Here is a 20,134-nt window from a genome sequence, read left to right on the forward strand (position 1 = left end):
CTATCGGGCAAGCACATAAAAATTTACTTGCCCAAACCAATTTTTTCCTTGCCCAAAATTCAAATGTTTGTTACTACAGTCAAATTTGTCTAAGAAGACTACCCTGGGGACCGATGTAAAGTGGTCTTTTTAGACAAGTGGTCTTCTTAAGCAAAGGAAGTAAAAACGACAAGATAGGACAGACACAATGATTTCCGTCAATGGTCTTTTATTATTCCTCATACCTGCACATTTGTACATGATAAACAACACAGTATCACAGTTCCTGTATCGTTTATATCCCAAGTGAACTACAGTTTACATACAATGTAAATTGTACTTGGATAACATTCATCACTTCTATCAAAGGTAAACCATGTCTACTGTACAGTACATCATTTGCTCTTGAAAAACTGGTCAATGGTAGTTTGTTTTCCAGCCAATCTTCTCTGATTCCAAACAGTGCTTAACATGTCGTCTGCCTGGTCAAAAACATTCAGCAGCTCTCCTAGCCCTTCTTCAGCACACAGAATCTTAATGTCCTTCATAAGACTCACAAGAGAGTTCAGGTTAGGATATGCACCTACATGTAGTATATGCATTTTCACTTCCAGCAATGGAATTCTTTGACCATTGCTTGATGTCATGACTGTAAAAAGTAACAAGTATGTCAAAATTGCACTCAATCAATGGAAAAATCTTAGTTGCCCAATCGGGCAAGTGGGGTAGGTCATGCACTTGCCCGAACAGCACTTTCACTTGCCCTGGACAATAGGGCTAGTGGACTTGTCCAACCCTTATGTGACTAATGTATCTCTTCAATGATTGTTTGTTGTTGTTTTCAGGAGCTTGTTGCAGACCCCGTGCTGCTCCCAGCTGAAGGTGACCTGTGTGTACAGGATGTGGTGCAGGGCAGGCTGGGAGACTGCTGGTTCCTGTGTGCCTGCGCTGCCATTGCACCACATAGACAACTCATACAGAAGGTAGCACCAAGTTTCAACTCTAACATACGATGTACATCCAGCAAATGTTCTTTGTGTTGTTGCCTTTTTATTTTAACTAAACATAATTATGCACGGTATGATCATCAAACTCTGTGCAAGAAATGGTCTAATCAATGCATATGGTTTGATTCAGTTTGGGAGAAAAGCTTTTCAAGACTTTGTATGTCAGCAGTTGGCCTAAACTATATTCTATGGGGTACAGGGTTTGCAAGGCATTTGGAAAGTTGGGAGTTGAAACTACTGTGTTACAGTATACCAAAAATTGTGTACATACTGCTTTCCCTACATTATTAACAATCTGCACTTTCAGGAAAGAGTCTGGGAATTGAATACTCAGCACTACTACTACCAGTAGTAGCCCCCTGCCTTGCTGAAGTGGCCTGTGTGTCCCAAGGGCTTTAGAGCCAGAGATTTGCACTGCTCCATATGCACTGAAAGTTGTCGGAAGAAAAGCATCTTTTGATTACTATGGATTCCTACCAGTTAATCTATGTGAGGCAGTTTGGAGTAAATTCTTGTGTCATTATTATAGTCTGCTGATAGAATTAATCATATCTGAAAAGGCATTCAATTCAAATCTTTATTTTGACAACTTCTGGGCAAAACAACCTCTACAACAAACAAGCCCTCGCACACTGTATGGGCTATATACATGTACATGTACGTGCAGAGGAGCATCTGCAATATGTATAATCTGTATGAATACAGGTCAGGTATTCTGATCCCTATTTGGAGAATTGTGAAGGTTGTGAATGGTTTAGTCAGCCTTAAACTATGTGTTATGCATAATGGTGCATATTTGAGCTGTTCTATCACATTTGTTCATCATGAGTATCCAGACACATACATGCATAATATGTACTTTTTACTACAAGACTAAGTATATAAGTCAATACACCTTAACTTGATACATGTATCATTACATTATGATCCATTTTGCTTATTTTTATATATGACTACAAAGTGCTAAACATATCAAGATCTGCAAACAGCTTGAGGCTTGATGATTAAAAGCAATGAATAATTGTGAATTACACAATAGTCAAATGTAAAAAGCCTTTGATAAATATGATCTTACTACAGTAACTAAATTCTACCTACCGACTTCACCTGTAAGCATTTAAATATAGAATACAACACGGCAGCTGCAACACGGTGTATTCCGTATCACCCGAATACAACACGGTGTATTCCATGTCACCTTCACAGGGATACTTATTTATGTCATACCCACCTGAAATAAACCTTGTTTTGATGCGAAATGCGCCAGAAGTTGAACAAATTTGGTGCCCTCGAACAAAAAGTGTTACAATAGCAATGTTCCAACGTCTGAATCAGGTATTCGAATTGCCAACCATGCCGCACTCGGCCCGCTCGAAATGGTTTGATTTACTTGAAGGAAGTCTGTGTGATACGGAAAGTTATCACACGGTCCGGAACACCCGTATCGAACGTTTTCGTGTCACCGGTATGACATGATAATAGTATTTACAATGTTGGTGCCAAAAGGTGCAAACAGGGAGACATGTTTTTCTTCATTTCACAACAAAGCAGCAAATGCATTCAATTTGATAGCCAAAAATTGTATGATTAATACAAAATTATCATCTGAAGTCTGGAAGACAACAAATGTGATTTTGATTGCCAGATGTCATTATACTATAGCATGACCTTTACCCCCTATAGTGCCACACTAACCCTGTGTCCAGACTGATACAGTTTTCATGTTGATATCAGTCACCACCACATCTCCACCTGGTGACACAGCAACACCACAGGGATACTCCATACTTGCCATACCACTTCCAATGTGAGACAGAAATCTGCCCTGACTGTCAAACATTTTCACACAACCATTTTTAGTCTCAGCCACAATGATGTTTCCCATCCCATCAACACAAATGCCCTGAGGTGCTTTCAACTGGCTTTCACCAGATCCCTCACTCCCAAACTTAAACTTGAAGTTCCCCTCTCTGTCCAAGACATGGACACAGTGATTGTTGTGATCAGCGACCAGAATGTTCCCCTCCCCATCCACAGTGACATCTATTGGCCACCAAGGCTTTGGGGACCTATGGCTTGAACCATATGTACTCATGGCTCTACCCATGTCAGAGCCATCTTGCTTAAATACTCGAAGTCGTCCGTTCTTCCCATCATACTCTGTGACAATCACCTGGTTTGTTGCCATAGCTACAGTTATGCCATGGCTGTATTCAACATATGGAAGATCTATTTTGGCCAAACTTGTGCCTTCCCTCGAATACTGCACTACATGAGAATTACTCACCACCCACAGGTTGCCATTTCTATCTACAGCAACTTCCTCAGGTTTTAGCTTTTTATCAGTTTCCCCAGGCAGAGATGTTGTGAACTGTCTGATATAAACACCATCCATTGTGAACACCTGGATTCTTTTGTTACCGTATATTCTCGAATAAAGTACGCACTTTTTTAACTTTTCAAAATTGAAAAGGTGCTACAAGTTGTTGTCAAAGTTGGGGTCAACAATGTAAAGCTCATTGTCCTGTGATACAGCTACTCCATAAGGCCATTGAAATTTCCCCCTACCTGATCCCCTTCCCCCAAATCTGACTTTACTCACCCATGGTCGTTCCACCATGGTTGACCTGACATTCGTACCTACATCTTTCTTTTGGGGCTGAACCACAGACCGTTTGACTTGTCGTGTCTTTGTTGCCTTTGACTTATCCATGTAAATGTCTGGCATGATTTGTAACAGATGTTTCCGCTGATTCAAACTCCCCACCGGTTGCTTGGCTGTCATCAGCTCCTCTATTCTAGCCTCCATGTTCTTGTCGGTCTCCTGAAGTTGATGGATTTTCTTGTTCTGTTCTTGGATGATTTTCTCCAATTTCTCATTTTTTTCTTTCAGCTTCTTTACCTCTTCCCTTATGGCATCAGTGTTCCCAGCCTGTTCCCTCGCTGTTGGTTGCAGGAGAACTGGAAGTAAAAATGCAGCCAGGGTTAAATAATAATATAATATCTGGTGTAAAAGAGATATTTTATCTGTCAGCTTTGACTTTGATGAGTAAAAATCCAGTGCAGGAAAAAATCGGTATTTGCTAGCAAATGTGTTTTTTTTTTCAACTGAATCATTTCATGTAAGACTGATACAGATGTACCTTGAAATAATTCACCCCCTGCAAAAATGGACTGTTCCAAAGTCACACCTGAGCAAAATTGAAATATTCAATATCGGCTTCTGCCCAAAAGTAGTCTATTGCAAAGTCATGCCAGTCCAAAAGGAAATTTTCCAACACAATATATATTATGGTCACATAAGATAGATAAATAGCAACATGTCACCAAAAAAATCCCCAATAAGTCGTTTTTAAGTGTATTTCAATATGAATGGAGTCCTTGGAAAATTTGTTCAATTCATCCCTACACCAAATTTCAGGTCATTTGGCTGCAATACCAGGTCAGAGGAGGCCCAAATATACTGTTTTGGTCTAAAAATGGCCCCCAAACGTCAGTTAATCATTTTAAAGGCATACATTGAAAAAATTTCAGGTCATTTGGCCCCCCAAAAATAAAGATGAATCAATTTGACAGGAGATGAAGAAGAAAGAAGAGACATCACGAACAATATATTTCAACTGATTTTTTTTTATATTGGTGAAATATAATGATTATGGTTTAAACCAGCTGATAAAGAAGGCAGTTTTTCCTTATTTCTGACTTACCTGGGTTGGTCTGGAAGCGTTTTCTTGGACTGTCAGCTGCATCATCTTGGAGAGCTTTCCTTTTGTTCTCTTGGAGGAGCAATTGATGTTCTGTGAGTTGGACAAAGTCAAATTCATCTGTACATTGATAAGAAACAAAAAAACAACAACAACTTTGTATCAAGCATCTCTCCAATCAAAGGAATCTCTAAATTTCCTCAACCATTCGAGCTATTTCCAGAGACCATGGATTGTTGAATTCGGTGTAATTCATCACTATACTGATGAAATCTATGTCGCTTCTGTCACTAATACTAAGCACTTGGACGCAGATTTCATCACTATACAGATTTCATCACTACATCGCTTCGGATGCTAATACTAGCATTTGGACTTGCATCTTACATCTTCTCCAGGTAGGCCAAAGGCCTGTCAGCTGAGAGTCTCTTTCACTCTTCCTGATCATGGAAGATCCCCTCCTCTTCAAGTCTAACTAGTCTGCCCAGTCTGTACTAGATGTCAGTATCTCCTGTATGTTGTCCCTCCATCTCTTTCTGGGTCTGCCTAAGGGGCGCTTGCCCTTTGGTTTGTACTGGAGAGCTATCTTTGGAATTCTTCCCTCATCCATTCTTTCTAGTTGAATGGCCAATGCTCTAGAACACGCTTATTTTCTAAAACAGTGAAAACGACGCAGCGCGCCTCTCCCGTGAAACTACCCTCTACTTTAATGCTCATAACAGAAAATTGGTTGACTGTAGGTCCATGAAATTTGGCATGCTTAAAGATTAAGCTTTGATGCGTCCGACAATTGTCGAATTATTGGTGTTGGTTGAATAATATTGGACGAAGTTACCCACTGAACATTGCGTATTTTACGCAATGTTCATTGGCTTATAGCAAACATGTAGCTTTCATGAATATCATCAAAATCTCTGTGCTAATTTCCAGAAACCTTTCATTTGATATATAGTTTATTGTCAGTGGAGCGCAGTACCCGAATAGAGAATGTTTATTCTGTTGAAGACAAGGCGCGGCGCCTCGCACGTTCCGAACACAATTGGAACGCGTCGGCGGGACAGAAACCATGGGACTTGCTGTCCATCTTTGTCACGTCGACGTAAGCACGTAAAGTTCACTAACCCTCTTAAAATTTATATGCTAATCCCCCCAAACCTTACCTTTCAATTGATACGTAGTTTAATGGCGATTCGAATGGTTGATTACACAACAACAGAATGCTGAAAATGTTCACTCCGATATGAAGACGTGGCACGTCGCTCTCCGGGCAACCATGGAATTTCGAGATGAAATTTGTAACGGCGTTGTAAGCACGTAGAGTTAATGAAAAATCATGAAAATTTGTGAGCTGATTTTTAGAAACCATGCATGGTTTTCATTTCAAATATAGCTTGTGTACAGGGGAACGCAGTACCCGAATAGAGATTATTAACGTCCTTTACAGAGACAAGGCTCCTCCCGCGTTCTACTTGGTGAAACGGTCTCCAGGCAAGTAACCATGGGACTTTACCATCATCTTTGAAACGGCGTTGCATTCATGAAGAATGTTCTATCTCTCTTGAAATCTATGTGTTGGTTCCCAGAAACCTTAGCTTTACTTTGATATATAGCTTATTGTCGACTTTGGTTACAAGCATAACACTGGCATAGAAAATGTTCACTCTGTGCCAACCCTTCGCCCCGTATGTTCTACCGTGGAACGAGGTCGCTCCATGTGCTGTCATAGATTTGTCAGTGCGGTTGTAAATTAAACTCCTTGCTCCTCAAATCAACCGGGCAACTTTGGTATCATTGCAAAGGCGATTAAATAGACTATCGCATTGTGGAATTAGATAATTAAATCTAGGTGAACTGTAAAACAGACAAGCACAAAGAAACTGGACAAAAAATGCTAATGTTTCAAAAGCCATAGTGCCAGATGTAATTTTGCAACACACAAAATGTGTACATGGTTGTGCTGGAAAAATCCTGTAGATATGAAAAAGTATAAACATTATGCAAGTCTAAGGTCTTTTTGTTGCACCACAGGCAATTGTTTACACCCATGCAAGGGGTTCAAGCCGACTGACCCGGCGTGCGCCTCGTCTAAGAGAATAACGCGTTCTATATGATCTGTGCCGTTTTAGAAAACCCCGGAAGTAGAACCGAATATTTGATGCTTGGCCATTCGACTATTCCACATGTCCTATCCATCTGAGGGCTGCTCTTTCTATGTCTAATGTTCTATAGAACATATGTTATGCCTAAAGTTTCTCTGAGGTACGTGTTTCTCAGTCTGTCAGCCCTCGTTTTGCCTAGCATGATACGGACGACTTTCATTTCTGCAGCTTGTAGTCTGTTAATGTCTTAGTTTTGTTTGTTTTATCTGTTTAGAGTAATTTAAAACTAAATTAAACTTTATTCAGTGATGAACATGTACAAGTACCATCCTGATGAAACTATTCACGGATGTTTCAAAACTAAGTAGCATGCAACTTAGAATATTGAAAGCACTGCAATCTGGGAGATTGTTCCTGGATCAACCAATCAATAAACTATTAATCCTAAATTTTCAAAGTCAAGTTTATCATTTGTTGTAAAAGGTTCGTACCAGGATGTTTGTCCTTCAGACTGTCCACCACATGTTGTAGCTCTGCATCTTGTAGGGCCTCCATCAGCACATGTATGGTGGCAGCGTTTCCCTCCCGCTTGTACCATTGCTGTAACAGGTCCATACAGCGAGACTTGTCATCCCGGTGTTTGGTGTCAATGTTGTCTATGTCTGGTGTCTCAAACCCAAGACACCAAGCCAGGTCCTTCCAGTCTGAGCTCACCTTGTTCTTTATGAAGCAAAAATACCTCCCGACACCTGCAAAAAAACATTGAGTATCATCATGGTGAAACATTAACAGAGTGTCCCTTATATACTATTATCATGATAATATCTATGCACATACAATATAAGACAATTTTGTCAGAAAAGATGTGAGCCAATATCCATTATGAAGCATTCCAAGAACATTATTTATAGAAACAACACGCTAAATGTTGCATCATGTTTTTCAAATAGTATGATTGATTGTGCAAGGCGAGTGGCAAGTTTCTGATCTGCTAAAATCTTGTTTTTATATTTCAGCCATACATAGTATGGTGAAATATATTGTATTCGTAATGTTTCTTTCTTTCTTTCTTTCTTTCTTTCTCCTGTCAAATCTTCAAAGTGATTCATCTCCGCCGTTCCTGGACCGAATGATCTGAAATTTGGCACAGGGGTAGAATGGGCCAATACCTTGATGCTTTTTTCTCAGTTTTTTCATATCTGCCTCTAAAATGATTTTATTGAGATTTTTTGGTCAATTTTAGACCAAAACTGCATATTTTGGCCCCTGTACCCTGGTATTACAACCAAATGAGCTGAAATTTGACAGAGATGTGCCTTAATAATGCCCCCATATAAATTCGATAACACTTTTGGTGTACAGTACAACAAAATGCTTATTTTTGCGATTTTTTGACCAATTTTCTACCAAAAAAGGACACTTTTGGTCCCTGTACCCTGGTATTACAACCAAATGAGCTGAAATTTGACAGAGATGTGCCTTGATAATTCCTTCATATAAAGTCAATAACACTTTTGGTGTACAGTACAACAAAATGCTTATTTTTGCGATTTTTTGACCAATTTTTGACCAAAAAAGGACACTTTTGGCTCCTGTACCTTGGTATTGCAACCGAATGAGCTGAAATTTGACACAGATGTGCCTTGATAATCCCTTCATATAAATTCAATAACACTTTTGGTGTACAGTGCAACAAAATGCTTATTTTTGCGATTTTTGGCCAATTTTTGACCAAAAAAGGACACTTTTGGCTCCTGTACCCTGGTATTAGAATTAAATGACCTGAAATTTGGTATAGATAGGCATTAGATACTTGGTAACAAGATTCAAGTAAAATGTTTGACATAAACAACTTTAAAATGATTAATTTTGGCACTTTTCTGAGGGGAAATTTGTTTTCTTTGGGCCTCCTGACGCGACCTTCCGTGACCCCGCACAGAGCCACACCTGTGCGCGTCAGCCGGAGAGTTAATTGAATCAAAGACCTAGCCAATCAGCGAAGAGGAGGCCAAAGGCTAATTAATATTCATAAGCTGGGCCTCATGATCCCGTATATAGCAGTGTTCCCGCCAGGGGGAGCGAAGCCCGCCTAAGGCTCTCGCATTTTAGACTATTCAGAAGGCTTTACATTGTATCAGTTCTTAGGGGCATATCTATGATAATCGCAGCAGTCACTTAACTTCTCTTCAGGAGTTTAGCGTAACACTATTTCAGGTCAAACCGTCAAAGGCAACTAAAAACAAACTTTAACGTTACTGAGCTCAACAGTACTTATAACTTGTTATCCGAAGTTGAAACGCTAGCGATGGTATTTTCGGGTCAAAGCTTCAAAGACAACTAAAACCTCATAAACAACAAACTTAACTTAGCTCAGCAGATACAAAAATATTGTACGGGTTGCCATCCTTAGTTGAAGCGCTTATTTATAGCGCTAGTATCTTCGCTGCGCCGTTAGCCGCCGTGCGACTTTTGTTGACGGTCTGATATCCCTACGTCGCCGCCTCGCTGATATTCCCACGGACATGTTTCAAGAAAAATACCCAGCAAAAACACTGTTCTGCGTCAAATTCTATTCTATAAAACATGTGGGACTCAGTGTTACAGTCTAAATATTTTGTAGAAGCACCGCTGTAGGAAAGAAGGTCCAAGCAATGTAAAACATCACGTAGCATGAAGTTTGCTGTCAACTGGCACACAGCACATGACTGTTTGAAACTCTAAGTCTAATCAACAGCCGTGTTTGATTGGTAGCCGGCGGTCCTTTGATGAAGTCGGCGAAAGATGCGTTAGTTAGAAAATCTGCGTTTAGTTTTGATACGTAATTATAAGTTAGACAGTGGCGAGAATGATTATTTTCTCATCAATATTTCTCTTCAGAATTATTTGAACTTAATTGTACATCTAAACAATTGGCTTACCTGTGCAATGTTTATATGATTAATGATCAGTGTACTGAAATCATGTGTAACGTATGGCTCCTAGTCAATAGATCAGCATTTTCTCTATAGTGACCACCTGTCTATAGTGGCCCCATTTCCTAGTGCTGTTGTTGTTTGACATAAACTTTGAACATTTAAATTGTAAGTAACTTTAAACTGCCAGAGTTTCAGCCCAATAAAACACTCTCAGCGCCAGGGTATGAACAGACTGACCAGACAGACGAAAATAAAATCCTCGAACAAGGTTCAATCGTATCTTCCGGGTCTGGCAGGAAGTTGTTAAACTAAAATAAGAATAGGCTCGATGGCTGATTGCATACAAAGTAAAACAGTTTAACAGTTTTACAGCTTGAAGAAAACAAACGCTCCTACAGTACCTGCACCTGCTTGATAATTATCAAATCGTTTGCCCTACTTGAATAAAAAAAGTTCACTGCAATAATAAATGTACCCACATCACAAGGAGCTTATACTTTTTTAAACTTACACCAAGTTATCGTACTGAAAATTGTTAATGACATTACATGAAGTCATTCAACAATTTTCAGTCATGATGAAAATTTTCTGAATGGAATGTGATTATTGTCATTTTCTGAAAAATAGAAGCAAGCTCTGTTTTTACCTGGAATCAATTCACAATACCAGTCCCCTTTGGGGAATAATGTACTGTTAATATGATGTTCCATTTTTGCGCGGGGTGATTTGGAACAGTCCAATGTTGCGTGGGAAGGGGTATGGCTGAAATATGCTGTATTTGCTCTTAAGCAAATGTCGGCCTTTCTAGTTTTGGAGATGGGAGGGGGTGATAAACCAGGGTAACCACAGCAGCTGCTGTGAAACCAGGGATGTCCCTGTAGCTTTATTGGTAGCAACTTCATCAGTGCTATTATTGTTAAGCTACTGGTTCCAAATATGCAGTAACTGGGAGACCCCGGGTTTAAATTCTGGGAAGGGCATCTTTGTTGCAGTTGCAGAAAAGACATATAGATGGGGTTCTGTGTTCAAGGTGGTGCCTCAAGCATGTTAAACGGCATGGGTGAGCAATCCCTCCCTGTAAGAATATATCTTGCTGCAGAAACAGCAAAGAAACGTGTTGACCTTAGCCCTATGTGCCATGTACTATTATGGCACTACAAGGCAACAACTTAACAGCAACAATGGCTGCCAAACCATCAGCTGTGACAGTGGGACTTGAACAACCGTTTCTATTAATAGTGGTTAATCTTTGTTGAGCTTAAAATTTGAGCTACTAGTATATTGTACAATGTATGAACTCACCTCGTTGAGACATGTTGTTACAAACACATTTCTCACCACTCAGATTCAAAGCTTACATCAAATTTCTCTGAAAAAAAACAACAACAAAATTTTTGACTTATCAATATTTAATGGTGAGCAAAGCATTGAATGTGTTGACAGCACAATCAGGCACTGGGAGTGGCCAAACAGTACAAAGCCATTCAGCACCAGGAAATGAAACTAAAATGTAGATTTTATAAGTCACAAACAAAGTCAAGCTTTGTAACTTTGTACTGAAAGATTTTAATGACTTTTTAGTTTTCAGACACACTAACATCAGACTGATGAAAAGATAACTGATAGCTTACCTTTCCTCACGATAAAGAACTGTTGCCTTGACTGTGCAGGATCTGTTACACCTGAATGCACCTGTAAGCCCCTCAAGGTGAGGCAGGGTCAAGGTTCACACTGTCAGGTGACTGCCTCTGTCATTGTTTTGGCTCAACCATGGTCATAAGATTTGTATTTAAACAGAGTTTTTGTCACCCTTCCTTTAACTGTATTTTGACTAATTAGTACTTAAGCCCCACTCGTATATATATATATATATATATATATATATATGTGTGTGTGTGTGTAGATATATTCTTTAGTCCAATCAGCTTAAGGCTAGTGTGTTTTGCTTTTGTCCATGTAATTCCTGTTCTATCAGAAAGGTGGCACTTAATAGCTCAATCCTCAAAGTCATGGGAATGACAGTGTAATACAAATCTTAGGGTAGCCTATACTAGGCAAGACTAGCTATGAGCTGTTAAACATACGTATACATATTGTTACAGAATGGCAGAAGGTTATGTTTTGAGCGTGTTTGTCTGTGTGTGTGTCTGATATCAGCATAACTCAAGAAGCCTTGGATGGATACTGATGATATTTGGTAGGTGGGTAGGGGTCAAGAAAACGAAGGTCAAGTTAGATAATGGGCCCCCTAGCGGCTTGCTAAAGTACTGCAGCGGAACTTCCATTTTTGATATCTCATGTTCTGGACGTGCTGTGGTCGTGATTTTTAAGTGGTAGATAGCCCTTGGGGCAGAGAGTAAGTGCTGGGAGTTTGGACCCCCTAGCAGCTTTTTTGGAACTGCAGGCGCCAATTTCCTTTCAAACTTAAGACGAAAATAACTTGAGAACGTGTTGACGGATCCTCATAATTTTTGGTATGTAGATGGCCTAAGTGATAACTTACATTATGGAATACTAATTATGTAAATCAACAGCTAATTTACATAATTAATGAGGAAAGTAAATGAATCCACTGCATTCCATGATAGGACTTTCAAACTTGTCCTGGTGTGCTTCTATCCAAACCTATCTTGCTATTTCAGGTTATACCAGTCCAGCAGAAAACCTGGGGTGACCAGGAGTACAACGGGAGGTTCCGCTTTGCGTTCTGGAAGTTTGGGAAGTGGACAGAAGTGACCGTTGATGATAGACTTCCCTGTAGAGACGGCAGGCTGGTCTACTCCAGATGTGCCAACAGATGTCACTTCTGGCTCCCCCTGCTGGAGAAAGCCTATGCCAAGTAACAGTCACATATTTGTTTGAATGAATTAATGGTTTTATTCGATCAACATGATCAGGCAAAAAGTATATAGCAGCCCAGGGTTGTAGCCAGCCTGAAATCATTTTCCGTCCCCTCGATTTTGCGCAAAGGCGCAACATTCCTTGGGGGATCCTAAAGCATACTCCCCCGCAAATTTTAAAATCTAGACCCTCTGAAATGCTTTTTCCTGCATTTTCAGGTGTAAACTTTGCTGGTAGACTAAGCTGTTCAATGGAATCTGTTTTGGTAAAATATTATAGTATGAAATTATACAAGGAAGGCCGTTTTTTGATATTGTTACATATTGATTATTTAGTCCGTCACAGAGGACAAAATGGGCAAATTTTTTTCCGTCCCCAGCTGCAAAATTCCGTCAAAGGACGGAAGGACGGGTGCTGGCTACAACCCTGTAGCAGCCACAGGCTGAATTGCATACTTTTACACTTAAAACTTTGGCTTAGGCACATTACAGCTAAACACACTGATGACGAGATTTGTATTCTTAAAATCAACAATAAATGCTATCTTAAAACAGATAGGTTTAAATCGATAAGTTAGTTTCCACAATGCGTGGTCTCTCACAAGTAGCTTACAACAGCTTTGAATGAATTCATTCCGGAGGTGTGCACCTAATTTTTGTCAGGGTGCACCGGTTTTCAAATTCAAAAACGATGTGCTTAACTTAAAAAATAGAAAGAAAACAAAGCCAGAGGAACAGATTTATACCTCGGTGTACTCAGTTTTATAGAGTGAATACGGTCATATTCAAGTTTTCCTCCCTGCCCCATACTTTTATGATTTCTGCAAATGCTATATTTTTATGCAAAGAATATGAGAACTAGAACCAAGATTGTAAATCAATTGGTGTGGTCTAAGTAAAGGAGCTATTGTGCAGTTACGTACAGCATATTCTTGATATTCAAGTGTCAGAAAAAAAAGCCTTTTTTTGCTTGTTGGCTCAACCCTTAGCTCACTCCATGGTTAGCAAGCTAAAGGATTGAGCCAGCGGTCACTACGGAGGATTGTACTTAGGCTAGAATTTCAGATTCAAGTTTTGAAGAGAGCAAGGTGGAGATTCAGTAAACTTTGTCATTAGGTTTTACTGACATTCTACTTTAAATTATATTTTGAAGTCAAAATGTTTGCTGTGCACATAATTGTCTAGGTTAGATGCACCAGTGCAGCTACGTTCTTATGAATGAATTTTGGGCCTTGATGTTGAACTTTCCTCCCCCAGATTGCACGGATGTTATGAGGCTATAGTTGCAGGACAGGTGTGCGATGCACTAGTGGATCTGACAGGGGGCGTTGCTGTGAAGATCCCCCTGAAAATCCCACCATCACAGTTGGCCGATCGACTTCTCAGGGTCCATAGAAAAGGGATGTTGCTGACATGTTCAACAAACGTGAGTAGAGTTACATGTTTTCAGAACAAAGCTGTATTTCATGGATTGTCTATATCATATAGTATTTTCTGTATGTTATGCTTTAACTTTTTACATCTAAATTTTGCTGGGGGGAGAGTTGCTCAGAGATGCCAATAAGTTGAAATGCTGCCCTAGCAGCACTCTTGCAATATCTGTATCTGTATATAGCCGGTATAACCGTCTTTCAGTGTAGCTTTTGGGCAGGCTTGGGTCATAGCAGTAGCATCTGGTTATATTACACTGAACGACATGTCACACCTAACTGTTACACATATCAAACTGTAAGTGTTGTTGTTGAAGAGGTTCATCAGTCACGTATGTTTACAGTTACTATCAATTTTTCCTCTAACAGTGATTGTTTATTTAAAAGGTATATACAGAACGTACCTGCAAATATTCCATGTCTACCAGTACATCTTGGACGTGGAGAATGGTCTAGTCTCGATCTGGCGAGAGAATATGAGACTAGACCAGGCTTCTAAGTGTTGTTGAATTTAGATGAGGATGCCTCTTCTGTACTTGGTGGCCATGAGTTTTATGATCTATGATACTTCTGGAGAATAATGAATTTTGTAATAACTCAATCCTGGTTGATAACTCTGGCACTTGAATGCTGACTAAAGGTAATGCACTAAATGCCAAAGAAACAAGGGGTTACAAGGGGTTATCTCTGCCACAGTATTAGAACTTACATATAAGTTAAGCGCAATGAATAAAATATCTTGAGTATAGAGGTACAACATAGTTTTAATCTTTGATAGATATATAAACATAATGCAGCAGATACATTTTTTATCTTTGTCATATTACACATACATGTATGTACAGTAACAGTGTTCTCCACAGATCACTTGTTTCTTAGATTTATTATCTCTGTACATTTTACCATTATCGTTGAAATAAGTTGTCTTCATATAGTATAAATACACAAACATGCTACATTGTATGTTTGCCAGACATATGTAATACATTGTGTGATCATCTGCTTTTTCTCGGAAATAGTATTGATATTCTCTGTACACCAGATTTCAAAACTTTTCTCATTACATAGAATACAGCATAATTTCTCAGTGGATAAAAGGTAGTACTACTTACATCAGGAACAAAAAATCAACAACCAAAACATCTTTGTACATTTAGGCAATAATGTCGCATGATTTGCATGGGACAAATGGAGTCATGATAATTCAAACTTTGTGATTAGAGTCAAGATAATAAATAGGAGTGTCTCTATGCAGGGAATGAAAATGTACTCGTGTTGGACAAAAATTGTATGATCCCATACATCCCCTAAAATTTGTTAACAACATGGACTTCCAAGCTGTGAGTTGGACGGAAGAAAAATTAAAGCTGGACACAGCCCTATATCCAAACCTGACTTAAGATGCAGCATACTATTTACAATAAAATAAAGGAAAGGAATCTGTTATTATCCCTCTGCTTCTGTACTTTGTGAATCTACAGACTGTGACTCGTTAGCAATTTCATACTCAATACTTATGGGACCTCTCAGGTCCGGAGAAGGTACCTGTATCTTAACCTTAGTTGTTGAATGTCTTCCACTTGAACCTGAGGACCTTCTCGTTGAAACTCTGTTAGGAGATGCCTTGTCTCTTCTAGAAAGCAGTCCCTGTCTTGTCGTAGACCTTGTGTCTTCCGACGCGTCTTCGGTATCGTGTGTCCGAGTCGTGCTTCTGGACTCAGAGCGATACCCGCTGGAGCCGGTAGGGGGCCTGCTTGGTGACAGTTTTGTAGGGGAGAATTGCAGCCCACTTTGTGTAGCTTGAGTAGCAAGTTTCTGCATTTTTTCCGTACCCAATTGTGTAGTCACAGTGCTTTTCACTGTAGATTTGATCTTTACTTGCTTAGGAGGAGTTTCTTCAGTTCCTCTTTGTGAAAGAGTCGGTGAACGCGTGGAAGCATTCACTCCTTTCGGACTTAATGTTGAAGAGTCTCCGACTTTCGCCACTGGCTTTCTACTTTGTGCAATTGTTTGTTTTTCTTTGGAGACTTCATTCCACGAGGGTACGACAATAGTTTTAGTAACTGGTTTGGATACCGTGTTTTGGCCAGTAGCTTGGACTTTGTCTCTCACTGGCGCGGTGTTACATCTCGTGCCCTCTTGACTCACTCTACCGGGAGACCCGACAGCGTACATAGTCTGCGTCCTCTGAAGACCACGCCCTCCCTTTCCTCCATCTTTCATGGAAGACGTGACCACACCCGTGCCTTTGATCACCTGAGGTTTTTCAGGATTCTGAACCAACTTGTTGCTCCCTAAATGGATGATTTTCCTCCCATGGTTCTTCTTACATTCCTCCACCTTCCTTCTCAACCCTTCGTATCCCTTACAGATATCTCTCAACTTCTTGCTCATTTCCTCTTTCTCTTTAAGGAATGTTTCTTTCTGTTTTCTTTCTTTTTCAAGGTCTCGTAGAAGTTTGTCTGTAGTCACAGAGGACATGATTCTTACTTTCTCTTTGTAAGTCTTTAACTCTTCCTGCACTTTCTTTGTCTTTTCATTCTGCACGTGTTCCTTCAAAACCCGAGAATCGTTCTGTCTCTTCAAGCTGTCAATATTCTTCTGTTTCTGGGCGTTCTCTGCTCTAAGAGACTTCAGTTCTGCTTTCAGCTTTGAATTCTCCTCTGTCAGACTCTTCAAAGAGTTCACTAGACTTTCTGGGATCATTTTATGCCTTTCTGTGTATTGAGCTTTGCCATCTGGTTCTCCCTTTTCAAGTAGAGAATCCAGGAAGGAATAGTTACACTGCCTTAAAGCTTTGCGGAAGACTTGGAACGCTTTTGGTCCTCGTGTTGGAAGAAGATCGAGCAACTCTTCCGCTCTGTGTCTACGTGTCGTTTGCCGAGTGATCTGCTGAAACTGATCGCTTGTGAAAACCTCCTTTTCTATCAGGAATGCCCGGACGTCTTCCACGATCAAGGATTCGATGATGGCAACACGATTACGCACAAGTTTCTTCCTGTCTTCTTCATCCATACTTCTTAAGAGCTGTTTATGTTGTCAAGGCGATGAATGTTGTTCCTGTTAGATCCAAATGAGAAGGTTGCTATTTCAAATTGTGTCATATAGTTAAAGAGAAAGATCTGTAATGGTGATATGTAGATTCGATCAAATTTCATGTTCCGACACGAAAGCATGCATGTCAAATCATCGAAGTTTGTTTGAATTGTAGATGCCACAAGGTCAAAGAATCAAGAGTAATTTCTTAACGTTTACTGAGTCTGATATGTAAAGTCACTTAAAGACTCAGAGATTGTACAAACATTAGACTAAGTACAACGTAGTTAAGCTACGTCAGGCTCTGCCCTGCTCTAACTTGTACTATAAAGCCGATACACGAGACAAAGTTGTTGACTCACCGCAGTGTATATCCCACCAACTGTAAGGTCCTGTTTTCAGGTGACATGTCCAAACTCACTGTAATGCTCCATGTTTCTTCTAGCAACAGCTCACTGCTATACCCAACAAGCAAGTTTACACTAAAAACCAAACTTTTCAGGTACCGTGCACCACAAAAGGTAACCACGGTTTTCCCCTGGCTAGCTATTCTTCGTTGCAGTGACCAGATGACCACATAGCCTATTTTCGGTCTTCAGGTCTTAAACCTAACACGGTAGTAGTGAAATCTAGTCTGGTGGCATTGTCTATAAAGTTGTATGCTGTCTGTTTAGAGCTGTTCTTTGAGCATAATGTAGAGCGGTAACTTTATCAGCTGATGGTAAAGGATACTGAAGAGAACAATGTGTATGTGAAACTGTAGCAGGGGAGGTATAAGGTACAGATGCAAGTCATTCTTCTTGGTTCAAACTCATCAAGAAATGCTGTGCTTGGTCAATGTGTAGTTAATGCTATTACAATTGTGAATGCAGGTGGGCAAGTTAGTGTAATTATGCAGTGGAGGATAACAAGCATATTGCAATCACAGCGGTGAAGTTTTGACCTGTCTTTGCTGTCGAAAATTAGTCCAAGCTGGGTGCAGGCCATTTTATAGCTGTGTGAAGACATATCTTTGAACTGTATACGTAGGTCCCTCTGCAATGCTTGCAGAATGTGTGTACAGTGTATGATCTAAGAAGATAATTTTTTCTTTCTATCTACATGTACATGTAACTTAAATCTCATCCAAGAGAGACAATGATAGTTTGATTACTGTTATGCTGTCAAGTTTCTATTCGGTAGAAAATTAAAAAGAATGTACTTGATCTTTGTACCTTTACAAAGCAGTAATTCTTTTGGCTTTCTGTTACAATTTTAAGACCAATTTTATTTTTAAGACCATAATTTTAAGACCAAAAGTTTGTTTGTGATGTCTGCAGTTTGAAAGTAAAATAGTAGATGTCCTTCCTGCACAAGACAAGACCTAGTGCTGATACAACGTACTATATGTTTGGTGACCGTCATGCAATGCGCCTATTGTAAACTGCTGCTATCTTGATACCATGGGTACGGGGATTCCCCTTTGCACTAATTGCTATTGGCTCTCTTTCTGCACACCTCTTTCAACCAGACCATTCCGTTCTGCTCTATTCATGGCCATTTATTGACACATCGGCATGCCTGAACATGCCACAATGGAGTATACATGTGCTATTTGTGTAACAGGTGCCATTTAAACAGGTGTCAAAAGTGCGGGTCCTAGTTGTTTGTTAACACAGCCATTGGCTTTACAGCATGTACCTGCAATTTCTTACCTGACTGTTTCCTGCTAAATGCATTTTTTTCTGGTCATATTGCATACCCAGTAAACCACATCATGGATAACACACCAGGTTTGTACTGAAGAGTACAAGCTACATGTCCAGACAGATTTATTTTATCCATACACACCAGGAAGGACCCCTACTCTTTTTGATAAGTGTGATGAGATCTTTTAGGACGTGTTCATATTGTGTCTCTCCTCGAACTTGGGATCTCCATTTTGTAATACCCTATCCATGTGCATTATATCAAGTTGAGTCAAAACACGCTATAAATTACTGCATGGTAGGATTTATTGAAATAAGTGTTATCTTATATAATTTATTTATAACAATGTACACAAGATAATTTTCATACTTGAAAGGTAATTGAAGGTTACATGTCTGACTCAATAATTATTCTTAAAGTAATCTCTGTCAGCTTTCAGTACAATAGATAAAATTATGTTGATACACATACATACAAAAGTTGTCAATATCAAAAATAGACATCAAAATGTAAAACAATGCTCTTGTTGAAAATAAAACTTTTTAGGAACTTGAACTAGTGTGCCTTGCAAAATCAAATCATTGACTACCTGTTGCACTTCCACTGTCTGTATCATCATTGTCTTCCCTTATGTCTACTCTGGACAGGCGACCCTCCTCAAATCTTATCTTTATAACACTCCCCCTTCTCTTGGAAGACTGTTGTGTGGTCTGCGACTGTTTCTCAGTGGCCTTCTGCATTTCTGTCACATTTCTCAGTGTAGGGGGTGCCTGTTTTGGTCTTGCGTTGAGAAGTTTTGTAACAGGTTTGTCCTCACATGCATTTCTAATGGCGTTTCTCTCTCCTACCGTATTTGTTTGAGTTCTTGGCAGTGCAGAATTCGAAGGAGTGTTTTGTCTTTTTGTTGCATCTGGAGTTTTTGTAGAACTACCAGAGCTTCCGCTCACAGTGACTTTGCTTGGACTGTATGTAGTCTTGACTATAGCCTGATTTCTGTTACCCTGTGCTGTACTAGTAGCTGTCACAAGCTGTTGATTGGTAGATTGTCTATTAACTCCTGCTGTTCCCGATACTCTCACGCCTCCAGTAATTGTTGGACTGTCATGTTTACTACTGTTATTATGGGTAGGTACTGTTTTAGTCCCTTGCGTATTAGTGGACGATTTCTGAGTAGAACACTGGTCTTCTTGATGCATGACTGTCATGCCATGCCTTGCCTTTTGTAGCAAATCTTCTTCAAAAGTTCCTGCCACATTTTTAGATTTCTTACAAGGAGTCTTTTGTGCTGATTTCTGTAGAACACCTTCTTCTGTTCTAGGTGGCTCAGTTTTTACCACACTTCCTCCTCTTGAAGCAGATTGTAAGGGCATTGTGCGGTCTTTTTGCGGCCTAGTTTCTTTCAGTGCTGTCTCACTTTTTGACATTCCATTATCTG

General features: G+C 39.7%; 3 protein-coding genes across 4 annotated transcripts in view; 1 reads left to right on the forward strand and 2 right to left on the reverse strand.

The window, feature by feature from the left end:
- Window positions 1-20,134, forward strand: part of LOC118425649 (calpain-10-like) — a 110,925-nt gene that overhangs the window by 2,229 nt on the left and 88,562 nt on the right. Inside the window, exons 3-5 of the mRNA XM_035834626.1 lie at window positions 825-962; window positions 12,347-12,543; window positions 13,802-13,970. Of these exons, the coding sequence (XP_035690519.1) occupies window positions 825-962; window positions 12,347-12,543; window positions 13,802-13,970 (504 nt within the window). The remainder of the gene's footprint in view (window positions 1-824; window positions 963-12,346; window positions 12,544-13,801; window positions 13,971-20,134) is intronic.
- On the reverse strand, window positions 3,056-11,414 carry LOC118425656. 2 transcript variants are annotated; one of them, XM_035834638.1, is made up of 5 exons: window positions 11,336-11,414; window positions 11,007-11,073; window positions 7,281-7,538; window positions 4,694-4,783; window positions 3,056-3,947 (listed from the first exon to the last, which is right to left on the reverse strand). In XM_035834638.1, exons 2-5 carry the CDS (start codon window positions 11,017-11,019, stop codon window positions 3,463-3,465), a joined length of 846 nt encoding a protein of 281 aa, XP_035690531.1. In that variant the 5' UTR covers window positions 11,020-11,073; window positions 11,336-11,414; the 3' UTR covers window positions 3,056-3,462. The 2 variants fall into 2 exon arrangements, with proteins under 2 accessions (XP_035690531.1, XP_035690530.1); XM_035834637.1 differs by having other exon boundaries at window positions 4,694-4,810.
- On the reverse strand, window positions 14,006-17,592 carry LOC118425650. Its single transcript, XM_035834627.1, has 2 exons — window positions 17,373-17,592; window positions 14,006-17,034 (listed from the first exon to the last, which is right to left on the reverse strand). The coding sequence occupies exon 2, from the start codon at window positions 16,987-16,989 to the stop codon at window positions 15,421-15,423; it is 1,569 nt and encodes a 522-aa protein (XP_035690520.1). The 5' UTR covers window positions 16,990-17,034; window positions 17,373-17,592; the 3' UTR covers window positions 14,006-15,420.

This window comes from Branchiostoma floridae, chromosome 11 (genome assembly GCF_000003815.2).
Source record: "Branchiostoma floridae strain S238N-H82 chromosome 11, Bfl_VNyyK, whole genome shotgun sequence".
Lineage (NCBI taxonomy): Eukaryota > Metazoa > Chordata > Leptocardii > Amphioxiformes > Branchiostomatidae > Branchiostoma > Branchiostoma floridae.